At 41.6% G+C, this 16,708-nt stretch overlaps 2 protein-coding genes across 2 annotated transcripts; one reads left to right on the forward strand and one right to left on the reverse strand.

The window, feature by feature from the left end:
* Positions 1 to 927: 927 nt before the first annotated feature.
* Positions 928 to 4,935, forward strand: LOC111224749 (cathepsin E-like). Its single transcript, XM_022749372.1, has 9 exons — positions 928 to 1,001; positions 1,330 to 1,510; positions 1,738 to 1,855; positions 2,103 to 2,221; positions 2,485 to 2,684; positions 3,383 to 3,508; positions 3,802 to 3,946; positions 4,075 to 4,173; positions 4,757 to 4,935. The coding sequence occupies exons 1-9, from the start codon at positions 928 to 930 to the stop codon at positions 4,931 to 4,933; spliced, it is 1,239 nt and encodes a 412-aa protein (XP_022605093.1). The 3' UTR covers positions 4,934 to 4,935.
* Positions 4,936 to 5,907: 972 nt separating this feature from the next.
* On the reverse strand, positions 5,908 to 15,300 carry best3 (bestrophin 3). Its single transcript, XM_022749086.1, has 13 exons — positions 15,149 to 15,300; positions 14,220 to 14,314; positions 12,200 to 12,287; positions 11,622 to 11,767; positions 10,939 to 11,093; positions 9,363 to 9,440; positions 9,046 to 9,198; positions 8,019 to 8,099; positions 7,775 to 7,926; positions 7,429 to 7,519; positions 6,919 to 7,054; positions 6,511 to 6,766; positions 5,908 to 6,283 (listed from the first exon to the last, which is right to left on the reverse strand). The coding sequence occupies exons 1-13, from the start codon at positions 15,298 to 15,300 to the stop codon at positions 5,908 to 5,910; spliced, it is 1,959 nt and encodes a 652-aa protein (XP_022604807.1).
* Between the last annotated feature and the right edge of the window lie 1,408 nt (positions 15,301 to 16,708).

Here is a 16,708-nt window from a genome sequence, read left to right on the forward strand (position 1 = left end):
TAAAAATATCTCTTTATAGATAAGACACTGATCTATGAAGTGTCACTTCTCACAGGATTGGACCATTTGTGATCACATGGGAGATGATGTGATATTTCAGAGTGTGGCTGAAAAAGATTTAAAAACTGAACAAAACGTTTTATAAATGAGATTTTGAATATGTTTTAACATTTGTTCACATTTACTATATGTTGAAATATAACGATATATAAAATATGCTGTTGAGCAGGATTTTTAAATGTAAAATAGACACCAAAATCATGAGAGTGCTACTGGGTCAAACAGGTTTAATTCGTAGGTTTGTAAATATCAGGGAGCAGCACTTTGTCCCCATCAAGTTACAGCTGAAGAAATCTATTTTCAAGTTTAACAAACAGTAACTTTATCCTAAGTTAAAGACATAGTGCTGAATAATAACTGATTGAACTACGCTGAATAAAAGGTACTCGTTTTAATGTATTGACTCTTCACAGCAGATTTTTCAAGATAAATGCATTAAATTCACACATTCATATTTCAGGCTGGTGAAGTTCAGCTTGTTAAACCTGTTTTCTGGAATGAGATGTTAGTTTGTCCATAAAAGCGTTAGTGGCAATGGTAATTTTACTTATATTGCTCATTTAATTACACGTAAACTCAATGTCCTTTACATTGAAGACAAAATATATATTGTAAAATATAATATTGCACTGGTGACAAGTGCTAATATCAAGCACACAGACTTTTTTTTATTGTTTTATTGTGGCTTTTTATTCAACAGAAAGTTTCAGATGCATCAACTTTAAACTTTGTCTTTAAAGAGTTTTTGGGGTGGACTTTCTCACACTGACTCAGATCCAATCAGAACATCAGTGAACCCTGATAGACTCCTCGACATGTGCCGAGCTCCAGTGTGACCGACCGACCGACTGACGGAGGAGGACAGACATGTTCAGGCTGCTGGTGCTGGTGCTGGTTCTGGTTCTGGGGCTTTGGACATGGATGAGTTCAGCACTTATCAGGTAGGAAAAAATACACCTTTAATGACATCAGTGTTTCTCTTTATAGACCAGTTGTTGTTCCTTATTTATCGTTCCAAATTATAGATTGAACTTGAATGAATGAATGAATGAATAAATTGAGTTCAAGACTCATGTCAGGCTTGTGACTCATGACTTTACTTTTACTCTCTGTTTAATTTCAAAATCAAAAAATTCAAGCTTGAGTTTGTTTGTTTTATTCCACCAAATCAAAGTTAGTTTTTTAAGGTATTTTTCTGATTTAAAATCAACACTCAAGCCAGTAATTTCAAATCCATGGTACTGACCTATCACCACCATCCACCCTCAGGGTCCCTCTGAGACGGGTGCGTTCGATTCGTTCCCAGCTACGAACCGAAGGCTTGCTGGAGGAGTTCTTGAGGGATCACCGCCCTGACATGTTCAACCGCCGCTTTGCTCAGTGTTTCCCGCCCGGCACGCCGTCGCTGCGACTCGGACGCTCCAGCGAGAAGCTCTACAACTTCATGGACGTAAGGACTGCTGAGGGCAAGAGGTTGCTGGTGTAAACTTGTTGCAGTATCTTGAATTCCCCACCGGTGGTCAGTGTTGTCATTTTCTTAACGTGGATTTGTTGTGGGGACAAGATACAACTGGTGTTAAATGAGGGTTCTGTGCCTTGCTCAGGGTCTCCTGGCATGAAACCGGCAACCACTTTGTTTACCCCAAAATCACACTGTGGGTCTGTGTTGTGTGTCAGGCTCAGTATTATGGAGACATCAGTTTGGGGACACCGGAGCAGAACTTCTCTGTGGTTTTTGACACCGGCTCAGCTGATCTCTGGGTGCCGTCGTCCTACTGCGTCAGCCAGGCCTGCCGTACCACAACACAACACAACACAACACAACACAACACAACACAACACAACACAACACAACACAACACAACACAACACAACACTGTGTGTATCTGTATTTATATATTTGTAAGAGTTGTGTTTGTTGGTCAGGACAACATGACTCTGGTTTAGCATGTTCCAGACTGTGATAAGAAGTTCAAGGTCTGTGTGTGTGTGTGTGTGTGTGTGTGTGTGTGTGTGTGTGTGTGTGTGTGTGTGTTTCACAGTACTGCACAGGCGTTTCAGGGCGTTTGAGTCGACTACGTTTCGTCATGATGGTCGGATGTTTGGGATTCACTACGGATCGGGACACCTGCTGGGAGTCATGGGCAGGGACACACTGAAGGTCTGTTCTAATCTACTCTACTCTAAGACTGTATTCCCTTGCAGACAGTTGCAAAAACACTAACTTATTTATTTGAAAACATCTGGTCTAGGAAATCACCTTAAAAAAAAGAAATGTATATGATGTACAGCTGATTCTGGAAATCTAAAAATGTCAGACAATCAATTCACAGTCCAATTTCTTAAAATCATGCCAACTTCAGGACTCAACCTCAAAAGATTAATTGTTTGTGGGTAAAAGCAACGAGTTGTCTTCTGGTCCAGGTGGGTACACTAACCACCCTCAACCAGGAGTTTGGGGAGTCGGTCTACGAGCCTGGTACCACATTTGTGATGGCCCGGTTTGATGGTGTGCTGGGGATGGGATACCCATCCCTCGCAGAAATCCTCGGAAACCCTGTTTTCGACAACATGTTGGCGCAGAAGATAGTGGATGAGCCAGTCTTCTCCTTCTACCTCAGCAGGTACAACTTCACCAGACGAATATCGTGACTGTTTTGAAGTATTTATACAGGGACCCAACAAGGCAACCAGTCTGGGTCCAAACGGTCTAGGACAGTACGGGAAATGAATCTGCTGGTGTACTTGGTTTGATTGATATCCTGCAAAATCTGAGTTTAGCACAGTTGCGACACATTTGGTTTTAAAAGGTTTGACCGAAATCCAAGAAGTGCATGGGGTCGAGGGTTTTCACAGGAGTCAGGGGGTCATAGGAGGTCCAGGGGGTTTTAAGGACCTCCGAAAAAGATTTTCAGTGTTTAAGGAAGGTCGAGAGCAGATATCAAACCATCTGCCACAGAAGACTGAAAGTACAGGTTTTCACCCCAACCAAACTCCAAGTTTTTCCACCACAAGTTGGTTTTTCCTCTCTGATTTAGCGTATGGAGATGAATGAAATCTGCTGGTATGAATTTTGATTGGACTGATAACCTCCAGACTCTGTGGAAATGCTGTGAGACATTTGGTCTAAAAGGGATTCAGGGAAATCAAAGACTTGCACGTGGCAAGTTTCAGTGATTTTACAGGAGTCGGGGGAGGGATTCAAATGCCTCAGTGGTGTGATAAGAAAATGTTTTGGTTTCCTTGACTGATCATAAACTTAAAAAGTACAAATTCCATTTCAACTCAAGTGTTTTTTTTGTTTCTATTTTTATCTCTGCAGGAGAACAAGTAGTGGCAACCCAGAGGGTGAATTGTTGCTAGGTGGAACAGATGAGTCGTTGTACATCGGACCAATTACCTGGATTCCAGTGACTGCTAAGGGATACTGGCAGATTAATATGGACAGGTTTTATATGTTTTTACTATTGTGATTCTGACCAATTAATGTTTATTTATATTGATTTTAATCTTAACCCCAAGTTGAAGCTCTAACCCTGCACTAACAATCAGTGCTGATTTTCAAAATGTTTTTTTTCCCTGTTTTTGGTGGCACCTTTGGTGACGAGCAGTAACAGCTGTTGACCATATCCAACATCGCAGTTGTGTGTTGTCATAATTTATTTAGGGCTCCAATTCATGAAAAGAAAAACAAGAATTCACACACCACTAAAAAAATATTGATGTCTACGTATGTTTCAGTGTGGCAGTGCAGGGTACGAGTTCGTTTTGTCCTCGTGGTTGCCAGGCGATTGTCGATACAGGAACCTCCCTAATTGCCGGACCGACCAATGACATCCTCAACCTTCAGCAGCTGATTGGAGCCACACCCACAAACATTGGAGAGGTACAAAGAAAAGAATTAGATAGATAGATACTATATTTATTTAGGGGAAATTCATGATTAACTTGTATAATCTAAATCTCATATCTGATGGTGTATAATCTAATTTGACCTTTACGTGTTTGTTTTAGTTTCTCATCGACTGTGTCAGGTTGTCCAGTTTGCCTCATGTGACATTCGTCCTCGGAGGAAAAGAATACACGCTGACTGCTGAACAATATGTTAGGAAGGTAACTCATTGTCTGTTTGTGGCTGTCTCTTGTCTTTAGCCAGTTATCCAAATATGCTTTTTATTTTTGTGCTAGCATGAGGCATTAACTTTGAAGTCCACACTGTCTCCAAAGGAGTCTTAGATCCGCAGGGTTAGGTCTTTTGGCAGTTCCAGAAGGTTGATCAAACTTTTGTTGCATTGACACCGTAGCTTTGAAACGGTCCTCCAGTTAGTATTTGATCTGCTGACCTTGTCTCTACTTTTAAATCAGACCGTAAAACACATTTTTGCGTTCATGTCTGAACACTAGGTCTACTATAAAATCTATGTTACCACAGGGTTTCATTTATTTAATGTTTTTATTGAATGTCCTTGTCTTTGCAATGTTGTCATATTTACTCTTCTCATACTCTGGTTATTAAAAATTCTTTATGGCATGGTCTTTGAAGAGTCAAATGTTTCAGGTTGTCTAAAATTGGAAAAATGTTCTTTCCTCAGATACAAACTCAAGTATTTGAAAATTATTTGTTCTGTAAATACGGGTAGCATTTAAATTCTTAAAAAATATCGCTCTCTCTCTCTCTCTCTGTCTTGGTCTTCAGGAAATGCTTGGCGACAGGGAGTTGTGTTTCAGTGGATTCCAGGCTGTGGACATTGTTTCCCCTGAGGGCCCTCTGTGGATTCTGGGAGATGTATTTCTGACAGAGTACTACACTGTTTTCGACAGAGGACAGGACCGGGTCGGTTTTGCACCTGCTAGGCACCCAACCGAGCAGTAACCCATCAATACCTGACAGCTGTGTGATCAATAAATATATGAATTAAAAAGAACTCAACATTCTGTTGTACTTCTTGGTAAGGCACCAACACAAATTGTTTACAATTAGCTGGCAGCCTTGTGCTTCAGTCATCCACCATTTTCTGAACTACTTTGCGACCTTCAGCCCAATCATCGTTGGTGATCCATCGACAAGTCAGTCATTTTATTTAAAAAAGTAGCTTTTGTTGATTCAGCAGCAGCAGCAGATAGTGTATATTCATTACTTCAGTCACATTTACAAATACAGACAAAATAACAGTCATCACATAAAGACAGAAAATTTTGTTCTAGAAAATATTTAGTTCTAGAAACCCGTTAACAATCCTGAGCACCAGTACTTTATCATATTGGCATTCACATCAGTTGAGTCTTGGAGTCAGTACACAAGTGTGTTCACCTGCGGCTCCTCTAATGGCCACTGGGTGGTATCCAAGAAAAATCTGACTGTGTTGAAATGAATGGGAAAGCAACCAACAACCAACCCAACTTTTGTCCAGAAATACAAAGTCAACAAGTTCAGCTCACTGCTAATTTCACTTCTTCTATTGACAGGTGTCTCAGCCTTTCTTGCTAAGGTTGTTGCTTGCTCTTCCCACCTCTTTTGCCCAAGTTAGGATTTTTATGAGTGTTATATTTCACTATAAATGATTCTTTTGTATCTTTTGCATTCTTTCGTATACTATCTTTGGCTTAGAGTTAAGGTTTTTTGTCTCCAATAACAAAACTGGAAACAAGTAGTAAACTGAAATCCCAGGCAAAACAGTCATGGTTGGCATGTCCAGCTTCCCAAGCATTTGTTGGTTCAAAACAGCAAAAATAAAACTTAGAGCATTCCTCTTGGTCAAAGGTCTCTGAGTATTTCCAGTTTCCAGCTCAATGAATGGCTCTGTTTGGTTCTGTTTGGGCAGTTTTATGTTACTGAGTGAGTGGTTCTCATTTCTTTTCCGAACTCTGTGAAAGGGAGTTGTTGTCTTTGACTTCATCGCTGTTGTTGGTTCCTTCTGCCTCACTATCCTCAGTCCCTGCCATTCCCTGGAAGTTGTGGTCAGACTCAGGGTCAGGGAGCTGCAGAGTGTCAGTAGGTGGACCGGGTGATCTTCGGGATTGGAATCGAGCCAGGCCTCGTCTCCGCCTCCCCAAGGCCTTGGGGCTTGGCAGGCTGCGTACTGATGCCTTTGACGACTGTCTGGAGAACTGAAGGGAGAACTGCCGCCCTCGTGGCCGAGTTGATGGGGGATTTTGGGCAGTCGTCCAACGAAATTCCTTTGGTCCCAGTTGAGTGGGTGAATAACAGACCGAAGAGCCGGCCCTGGAAATGCACAGGAAGGGGAAGTCAAGGGATTGGATGGGTAGGATTTTGAGATTCTAAGGAGCAAATAGAAGTATACTTAAAAAAGAGACCAGCTGTGGTTGTTGTGGTGTCATTTCTGTAAACCCATTATCTGAAGACCATAGCATAATGGTTTCAGTATCACCAGAGTTGGACAAACAAGGGGTGGTCCCTGGAAAATAAGCCGAATATAATGAATGAATCACCTTGGAGTTTCCAAGCCTGCTGCGTCCTCAGTGGGGGAATGATCCAGCCCATTCTGAGGTTTTTCCACTTCAGCGTTGCCGGAAGAATCCCCATTGTGACGGACATCACAAAACGGCGGGCTGACGATGAGCCGGGGGAAAACAGCAGAGGGTGAGCTCTCAGGCGATGGTGGGTTGCTGCTGACCTCCCTCAAGGTGGACAAGGTGTCCATGGAAGACGGGGGTAAGACCAAGGAGGAGGGAGGAGGTACGTCATCTACACCTGGATTGAGCCTGGATTAAGTGAAATTAATTTCAGAATGACCAACAGGAAATACAATATATCAAGTATTAACTACAGATGTTAGCACAGGCAGAAGCTGTTAATTGCCTGAAGACATAACTGCGGTGGAATGGGAATTGGCCAACGGGGACCAATGCTGCACCTGAAGTCTGGGAAGAAAGTTCCTGTTGCATCACTGCTGTGCCGTTTGAAGATGGGTCGAGGGGGTCGGAGGTCAGGAGGCTCCTGAACGCTCAGCAGCCGTCGGACTCGACCGAGAACCTGCAACATTAAAAAAAATAGGGCTTTGTAAAAAAAAACTGAATATAAACCCTGTCTTTATTAAACCGGACGAAGACCATGTGAAGAAGACATGTCCAACTGACACAATAGTTTTTATTTAACAAAGAACAGAAAGCCATACAATTCTCTACATATTTCTATTTTAATTATAAATGTATATATATTTATATATACATAAAGTTTAATAAAGCATCATATACTGATAGACATAGTGATAGTGATAGTGACATGGTAGGTTTATAAACAATTCTGCATCTACCTCTTCATGGTTGTCTTCTTTATGAATTAAAAAATATATATACAGGAATAAAAACATAACCTTGTTGGCAGAGTTAGGAAAAACGTTGTATTACCGACTCTTGGCGACGAGGCAGAGTGGGGTCGTGTGGCCGTGGACGACCGTCGCTGATGTCACCGTCATCAAACTGGAGAATGTCCGAGAGTCTGGAGACATTGGATAAAGTTTTTCATTGAAACAGCCAATCACATTGCGACAATACAACGTTACTGAAGCTTGGCTTGAGATAACCAAACCCAACAAGTTCACTCCATAATGATGATGAAGAGCACGCCCTCTAGAGGATTGTAGCTTTACTACAACAGTTACCAAACCACTGATAATTGGCTTATACCAATCAACTTGCTAGGTTAAAATAATCCAGTGTGTTTTATGTAAAATATGTGAATGTGTGTGTTCACCCCATGTCGGTGGTGGAGCCAAGGAATGAGGGGATGCAGTAGTCGGCAGCAGCCAGTGTGTACGGCGGGCGAGCATCGCAGTCGTTCCAGTACATGTCTTTGGTCATATGAGGCAGGTTCATGTGCATCTCATCCACAGCCAGCAGAGACACCTGGAGGATAGATAGATAGATAGATAGATAGATAGATAGATAGATAGATAGATAGATAGATAGATAGATAGATGCAGTGATCGGCTGCTAACCTGAAGGTTCCTGTCGATGATCCAGTTTGCTTCAAAGTCGTCGTCGTCCTCTCCAAACGGGTTGATCAGCTGCTCTGCTACCTAACAGTCACACATAAATCATAACTGGTATTCAAGCACTTGGTGTAAAGATGTGACCCCACACACAAGTACGCATCGTTTGGAACCGCTCCCATGTTAATGAACAATATATCCAAAGTTTTACAGGCTAGATTTCATGTTTGTCAGAGGTTGAACAACTAATTTCTTTCAGTACAGTCTGTACAACTTTAGTCTCAGTACTTGTGAGGCTTTTTTTCCGCTCAACCTCATCCAGTGTGTGGCTCATATCCACCACATAAGTTATTAATAACATTATATGGTGTGTTATTAATATAACAGAACAAGGTTGAGACATAGGTCAACCACCGGCCTGTTTATGTCTCAGCAGGAAAACAGGATAGTCATCTGATTTGCTGGTGTGTGATATTCTGACATTTTATTTTCAGATTGTTATCTGGATCTGCACCAAACTGTACAAAGTCATAGATCTCAACACCGTAAATATGTCTGATGTTCTAGATCTACACATTATTATATGTCTGTATTTCACAATTTCAAGGAAAGAGATACAAATTTCCTTGATCCACCACTTTAACCAGATTGGTACCAAAATTGAATGGATTCGTCCCCGGCCTACGCCCCATCCCTGCATCCGGTTTGGCAAAAATCAGTTCAATACTTGTTGTGTAATCCTGCTGACAAACAAATAAACATACAAACAGACAGTAAAAAATGCTCACTTAACAAATAAATGGAAGGAGGAAAGAGGAAATCTAAAGCACTTTGTGGGAACTATTTTCAGCGGCGGATTAATTCACATTTGGAGTATTTGGTGCAGAAATATAGTGTGTGTGTGGGTGTGTGTGTGTGTGTGTGTGTGTGTGTGTGTGTGTGTGTGTGTGTGTGTGTGGCCCAGACAAATGATAAATGTCTTGTTGTTGTGGGTCTGCTCGTGGGATTTATTGGCAGATTTTGTTAATCTCACCTTCAGCCAACCGGCGTAGAAGAAGAACTGCAGCAGGGTGAAGACGGGGACGTAAAGGTCCAGCTCGTGACCTTGATGACGCTGTGTGGGGTCGAGAAACTGTCGACCAATCAGACAAGCCAAGAAAAAGGTGTAGACAGCAAGAGTGACGACCTGAAGGTAAAAGAGAAAGAGAAAATACTGTCCATCCGTCACTCTCTCCCTCCCCTCTCTCTGAGGGAGATTCAGAGCTCTGATTCAGTTACACTAATGATGGAGGATGATTGCTGATGTGATTAGATGAGCTACATCCGTTTTAAACATGATACAGGGCGGACCTGTGTGTAGACCAGAGGGATGCCGACCCAGTCGTAGCCGAAAAGAGTTGCACACCAGGTCCTGAACCGATTCATCTCCTGAACAGAGAGAAGAGACAGAAATTCAATAGGGTTGGAAGTTTGGCACCAGCTGCCTCACCCCAGATTTCTGTGATTCAACAGGCTGATTGGAAAAAGAGTCTCACCCTCCCCTTTGGGAGTAAGCTTGGGTGTCGCATTACCTACATGTCTGGTTTATGCGGTCACAGACTAACAGGGATCGGGCTCTAAATTGGCTTTGAAGGATGGACAAGTGTGTGTTTTGAGTGCTTAAGAGCCTCTTTCTCTCTGACAGGATGTTTGTACCATAATGGGACACTTCACTTTTGCACTAATCTCATGCCAGAGTAGCACTTGGGGACTGAAGCACCTACAGCCAGCCCAGTTATGCCCCTACAGTCGGCCCTTTGGTTGTCCCAAATTACTTTTTTGGGTAGTTTAATTGCACTTAAGGCAAAAATGAACCCCAACCCTAATGGCATAGCTACAATGCTGACAGACCAGACTACAGATGATTGATACATGTCATTTCAAACAAAACTCTGGGACCTGTACCTGAGATCTGTACGTTTCCTTCACAAAACATTCACATTTATTTTTAATAAAGCATTTGTATTTGCATTTCCAAAGAAATCCAACCTTGAAATGGTGATTGAACTTTAAAAACTGCACCAAAAAAGCTGAGGACTCAAACAGTCTTTTAGTAACCCATCTGGCAGCTGCATCTGCAGCCTGATATCCTGCAAAGTGAAGCAGGTTTAGCAGATAGCGCCGGTGTTTTGTAAAACTCATAAGTCCTGTGTGTGTTTGGGTGATAACAGCTGTTCCACATGATCTGCATACAGAGTAAAAATCCTTTGTAGAAACAGCCCGTTTGCAGTTAATAAAATATAATCCAGTTCAGGGTCGGACTCTTTGGCTTTAGAGTTAATTTAGAGTTTTGTGTCTTGGTTTTCTGTTAATAACTTTTTCTTGTGTTACAGTTTTTTAAGGAGCAAGTGTTACTACAGCAAAGTGGACTGTACTTTTGTTAGCCTAGATATTAGCAGTTAGCAGTAACAAGCATTTTGTGGTTTACATTCTGACACTGGTCTTTTCTTCATGTAGACAAATAATTTTGATAAACTTTTGTGCACAGTAGTATGACAGGTAGTAAGGTTTGTTTATTTTTAGGCTATAATTAATGAGCAAGGCGTATTTTCTTTGTGAGGGAAGTCCTACTGCTAGCAAAACTTTGCTAGCATACTGATCCGATGTGGGATGTTTAGTTTAATTTTTGACATTGCCCAAATTATTCAGATAAGAAATGTTAATTGTTAAAAAATAATGTTTTATCAACAGAAGTACATTAACTGGTTTTGTTTTGTTCTACTAGTCAGGTTTTATTTTTTTTTGGACGCTATACTATTTTAGGTTCGATAAGCTAATTTTGGTAGCAAAGTCTTTTAAGTTATTTTGTTCAACCCTCTAAATGTCTAAACATTCAAACGTTAATATTTTTGACACAGAATATAAAATATTTGATCCCATTCGTCACATTGAGAATATTCTGCAGGTCGATGCTGTCTTGGATGCGTCCCTCCTGTCGAGCCTTAGACGCCAGGTTGGAGAACCAGACCACCGGGATCCAGTACTTCAGGTGAGGGGAGCGGATGTTGTCAAACACCTTCCTCTCCTCTGGAGTCATAAAACCTACAGGTGAAGAGACAAGCAGGTGGAAAAACTGTGATTAAAAGTGATCAGCGGGAACAGCAGGCTGGAGGAGGAGCTTCGTCAGCGGCGGATTTCGTCAAACTGAAAAAAGATGGATCAGACCACAGAGCTTTACATTAGAGATATTTTAGAAACAGACAGACTCAAGATTCAGGTTGTGTTGTCGCAGTCTGACGTTTTCACTCGGGTCATCACCATCGGCTCTGCTCTCCTGCAGCTCTAATTGGCCGATAACAAGACGGTCCCTGGGGCCACATCAGACGGTTACGGGAAGGACGAGATGCAGTCGGGAAGGAACTGAACTCCATCTGACTTTCTTCATTTCAGACACACTGACACAGCAGGGACCTCAACACACACTGGATACACAACACATCCTGCGCAGGATTGGCTTGGAGGGATTACTGAACTGGTTTGAACATTTCTGTACATGCACAAAACTGAGTCTGTTGTGTCATAACCCGCCCGTGTATATCTGGTTTCAGTCAAACTTTGCTGAGCACACACCTGCCTCCACCACGTGGTCCATGGTCGGGAAGCGTTTGCAGACGGCCGTGCTGACGGAGCGGAAGATGAGGAGCGAGGTCAAGTTGACGTAACGCACCATCGTCCTACGCAGCAGGCGGCCATATTCATCTTTACCCTGGACACAGCTGGAGGAAAACGCAGCGACATAAACAACATGGCGTAAATACCGGCTCGGTCTATTGATACGTGCTCTTCTCTTCATTTCATAAATGTGACCTAGTGACCGTCTGTGCAGCTTTTAACAGGTGGTCTCTCTAAAGAACGTGATCCTGAAGTGAAGATCGTGTGGAATTTGTTAGACAGATAAGCAGCCTCTGATGTCGCTAATGTTAGCCTCATAAGCTACATAACTACCTAATGTTTAAATTAAATTACCCTTGCTCATTCCACACTGTAGATCTTCACCTTCTGAATGTAGTAACATCTGTAGATCACATTCACATTGAAGCTGTGGTGGAGAACAGGCATTTGTTTCACTCGTTGCTCTTTTATATCTTAACGGTTTTTAAGCCAGTTCACGAACCGCACATCTTATTCTGAGAGTTGTTATAAAATACCTGGAGATGTGGAACATGAGTCTGTCAGGCCAGGGCAGGTTAACAAACTGATTCCACCATCGATTCACCACCAGAGTCACATAAAAACCTGAAACACAAGCAATAAATTCATATTAATTCAAATTAATTCATATCAGTGAAAACTATATATATAATCAATTTAAATACACACATTTCTTATACTGTAAAACAAGCAAAAAACATTTTGATATTTTATATGTATAATAATAATATTGTATGTTAAACGAGCACACAGAGACACAGAACAACCACAGAGATGCAACTACTGCAAAACGGCCACAAACAATTCAGCTGCATCGGCCCTGGGGGGTTCCTATATAGGAGGGGTGGGGGCTTTTTCCATGTCTGTGCCCGGGGACTCATTGTCTTATAATCCGTCCATGTTTGGTAGTTGTTTTGTTTCGTTTTTTTTTACAGCGTATTATGACTGAACATGTATCATATTATACATTTTGTTTATTATACCGGATGTTTGAAGTTATTTTCCCCTTTGCACTGAGGGAAAATGAGGCTGTTTTCACATGAGGGAGCATACAGATAGTGTGTGTGTGTGTGTGTGTGTGTGTGTGTGTGTGTGTGTGTGTGTGTGTGTGTATGTATGTGCGTGTGTGTCTGTGTGTGTTCTCTCATCAGCTACACAAGCACTCATCCTGCTTTTAACCCCTATCTGCTCTGTAATGATCTGTTTCCATTAGCAGCCTGCTAATGAAGCAAACACTCCATCTATCTGTTCCTCGTGCTTCTCAGGCGGAGAGCAGAGTCACAGCTAGATTTTTGTTTTTTCGTAAACCTCTAATTTACATCCATTTTCCTCCACTTATCCGGGTGCGGTCGCAGTGGCAGCGGGCTAAGCAGGGTGTTCCAGACGCCCCTCTCCCCTCCTGGGGGATCGTGAGGCGTTCCCGGGCCAGAAGGTCATCTCCCATCGCCTGTATTTTATGGACTTTTAATTCAGTTCAGTCGTTAGTCTTCAGGTAGTTTTTGATCACCACATCCTGAAGTATCCAAACACAACACTCATTTGTCAGTGAGTGTGTAGTTGAGTGTTTAGCCCTGGTCTCAGAGGACTAATATTAGCCCTTTCTTTTTCTGTGATAATTAATAACAACACATCCAGGATCACCTGGGATCACCTGTGGGACGCTGTGGCCTTGACTTGCAAAGTATTTTAGGATCCTCACATCACTGCGACAGCTGTCAACACTAAATTAGTTCAGACTTGTGGCTCCAAAGTGTTTTTCACACTAAAGCTCCTACTGCAGGCTTTATGTTCCCTTGTTTATTAAACCACAGGTGTTAAGTTAACTACCTGGTCAAAATAACTTCACCAGGGGTTGAACCTACAACCGTAATGGACGATGATTTAAACGTACCCTTCTTGCTCTTCTGGTAAGTGGTGATGGTTGAAGATACACCCAGATGTTTCCAACATTAACATGTTTTTTAATGTTTTACTGCATCACATTTTAGATTAGAGTTGAATACTGTGAATTGAGATCCAGGTATGTCCAGGGAATTCTTGCCCAAACCTGTTCCCTTTTCCTTAATCCATAAATACCTGCGTGAAACCAAGATTTTTGTCAGATTTTGTGTTTGTGTGTGTGTTCACCTCGGACTCAGACTTGTGCAGTTACTGAAACAAAATGGTCTTTGCATTTATTTTAAGAGCTTTACTTACTAGTGACATTTGGTGAGTACTCAGTGCTCATGGGTCAGACTACATCCATCTTCGAAGTTCGATTCTTCGTGGTTTGCACCTTCGTAGCTCGAACTTTCGTAGTTTAAAAACCTTCAAAGTTCGAACTTTAGTTGTTCAAACCTTCGAAGTTCAAATCATTTTCAACGTATGAACCCTTGTAGTATGAACCATTCCCAGAAGCATGTTATTGCTTCTGATTATTTAACTAACTGTTCAGTAAGAAATGAGGATGACAGTGTAATACAGTCAGTTCTATGACATACAGAAACATCTCTAGGTAAGTCAGGAAACTGTACGAACCCAGGACGAAGGTGACGGGGATCTGCTCTGCATATTTGTCACAGTACATGGAAAGTTTCTCAAACAGTCTCTTCTGATTGTCAGAGAGGACGAACCTGGAGGACGGAAGACACAGAGGTCACAACCAACAGTAACTCATGGACAACCAACTGCAAATAAATAAATCAAAATGTTGAGCATCTATTTTTTACATTGATTTCTCTGTTAAGATTTTAAGAGCTCCGGTGATGGAAAGCAACCCCCTTTTTTTTGCTGTTTCTATCACTTTTTTACTTCTACCAGGGTTAGCATGCTAACCAGCTAGCTCTGGTCGGACTGGCCCATCTTGTCACTTTCCGATACCGAGTCATTGCAGCGTCCAGTCTGTCTTGAAGTAGTAGCTCTGCTCAGACGACGTCTTATAACCTCTTGTCTTGTAAATGCAACAATGGCTGAAGCTCTCGGCCAAACTGGTAAGTTAACAGCTGTGTTATGCTAACGCTGGCTACGTAGCAATAGCAATACTTGCATTTAGCCAAAGCTTACAAAAAGCTTACATAAACAAGAGATTTACCCTTTTCAAGTATTTATTATCATGGTCTTATTTCGTTACAAATATAAACCTACAGCTCTGACAGTGAGGTGATAACAGTGACACAAATTTACATGGATCACATGCTGCATTGAGTCCTGTGAATCCCTCATGACCTGAGCACTACAAGTACAAAACTACAAAACTACCAGACTGTACAGAGAGATAATTACTGAGTTAAAAGTAAAAAATAATGCAGACCCTAGAGGGATCACAAATGGAGTATTATAACTTTAAAGAAAACATTTGTATAATGCACAGATCCGATGTGCTCCCTTTCAGGGGCTTCTCTTGTGTTGTGTACTCTTTGTGTGTGTGTGTGTGTGTGTGTGTGTGTGTGTGTGTGTGTGTGTGAGACCTGTATACGAGGCTGAGGATGGTGTAGAGCAGAACAAACAGGGTGAACTCTCGGTACAGCAGCTTGTAGATGCTTCCCTTCCAGCGCAGCAGCAGCCGGTGGAAACTGAAGAAGGTGGCGTTGGCAACTTTACTGGAATAGGTGACAGTCATCCTGAGACGACCTGAGACGGACACACAAACAGATAAATCTGAACAGTCTCTCTTTACTCTGATTTTCCAGTGGCAGCCTGGGTAATTAATTCCTTATTGTAACATTACAACAATTGTTGTGAATCTAATCATTCATTGTTGTTATATTCCTGGTGTTTTACTCACAGAAAAACTCACAGACGTCTTCGTTTTGCCTCAGCGGTGCTTTTCATCAGGCTTCTTCTTTCCTGATTTGTTTTTGCCAAGTGCCAACTAGCCACTGCCGCCCCCCTCCATCTCTCTCTCTCTCTCTCTCTCTCTCTCTCTCTCCCACTCTCTCGCTGATGCTCTCTCTCTCACTGTTTCTCTCCCCTATGATGCTGTCCAGTTGCCCAGTAATGCCAGGCAGCACACACACACACACACACACGCACGGGTTCAGAGTTATATTGATGAGCTGGCGAACTAAATGTAGTCATGTTTCAGCTGTGTGCGTGTGTGAGTGTGTTGGCATAGAAAGCAGTTGAGGTAAACATGTATAAACAGAAACAGAAGCGCTGTTAGACATGACATGATGTCACACCAGTAAGTTCAGACCAACCAATCAGAGAGAAGCAGCATCATTAATTAATTGTATTTTGTTTTTACTTTTCAAAACTAACAAAAGAAGGAACATAATAGTAATCAAAATCTGGAAATAAAACAACGAAGATATAAAGCTTCTGCATCAATGGAGTCAAGTAGACATATCCATTGTGTCGCTAATGTACCCGTGCTAACTGTAGGGCAGTGGTAAGGAAACAGCGATCTGCGAGCCAAATTTGGTCCTCAAAAAATACAAAATACTATCTAATAAAGAAAGTTGTAATTTGATGATCAAGTAACACCACTGGTCAGCTCAATGCCATGTGACTTAGTAAAGAGATTACACCATTGGTCGGCTGGCTGAGTGTTGGAGTTTCCCATTGGTTGTTGCTCTTTCAAAACGATTAAGTGCAAATTTTCATCTTTGTTGCTAGATTTATTGACTATTCAGACCTTCCTTTAGAGAGAGAGAGAGAGAGAGCGCGTGTTAAACTTGTTTTCTTCACAATTTTTGAATAGAAAATCACATTGAAAAAAATATTGGGAATCTTATAAAGATCATTATTGGACATGTGCAGCACCTTTTTTTTTTTTTTTTTACAAAAGTTAAATTCTTGGTTTTTGAATTTCGCTATTGTTAAAATATAATGCAGTATTTTTTATTATTTCCCATTTAACTATGCAAATGCAAATTATATAATAGAAACGATAAAATAAAATAAAATACAATAAAATAAAATAAAATAAAATAAAATAAGAAAGTCAGCTGTTTGTCCACAGGTTCCCTTAGCCTCCAGACCAGCAGGTGGCGGTAATGCGTCATTTCTTTGTTTCCAAACGCCCT

The sequence above is a fragment of the Seriola dumerili genome, unplaced genomic scaffold (genome assembly GCF_002260705.1).
Source record: "Seriola dumerili isolate Sdu_G_001 unplaced genomic scaffold, Sdu_1.0 BDQW01000138.1, whole genome shotgun sequence".
Lineage (NCBI taxonomy): Eukaryota > Metazoa > Chordata > Actinopteri > Carangiformes > Carangidae > Seriola > Seriola dumerili.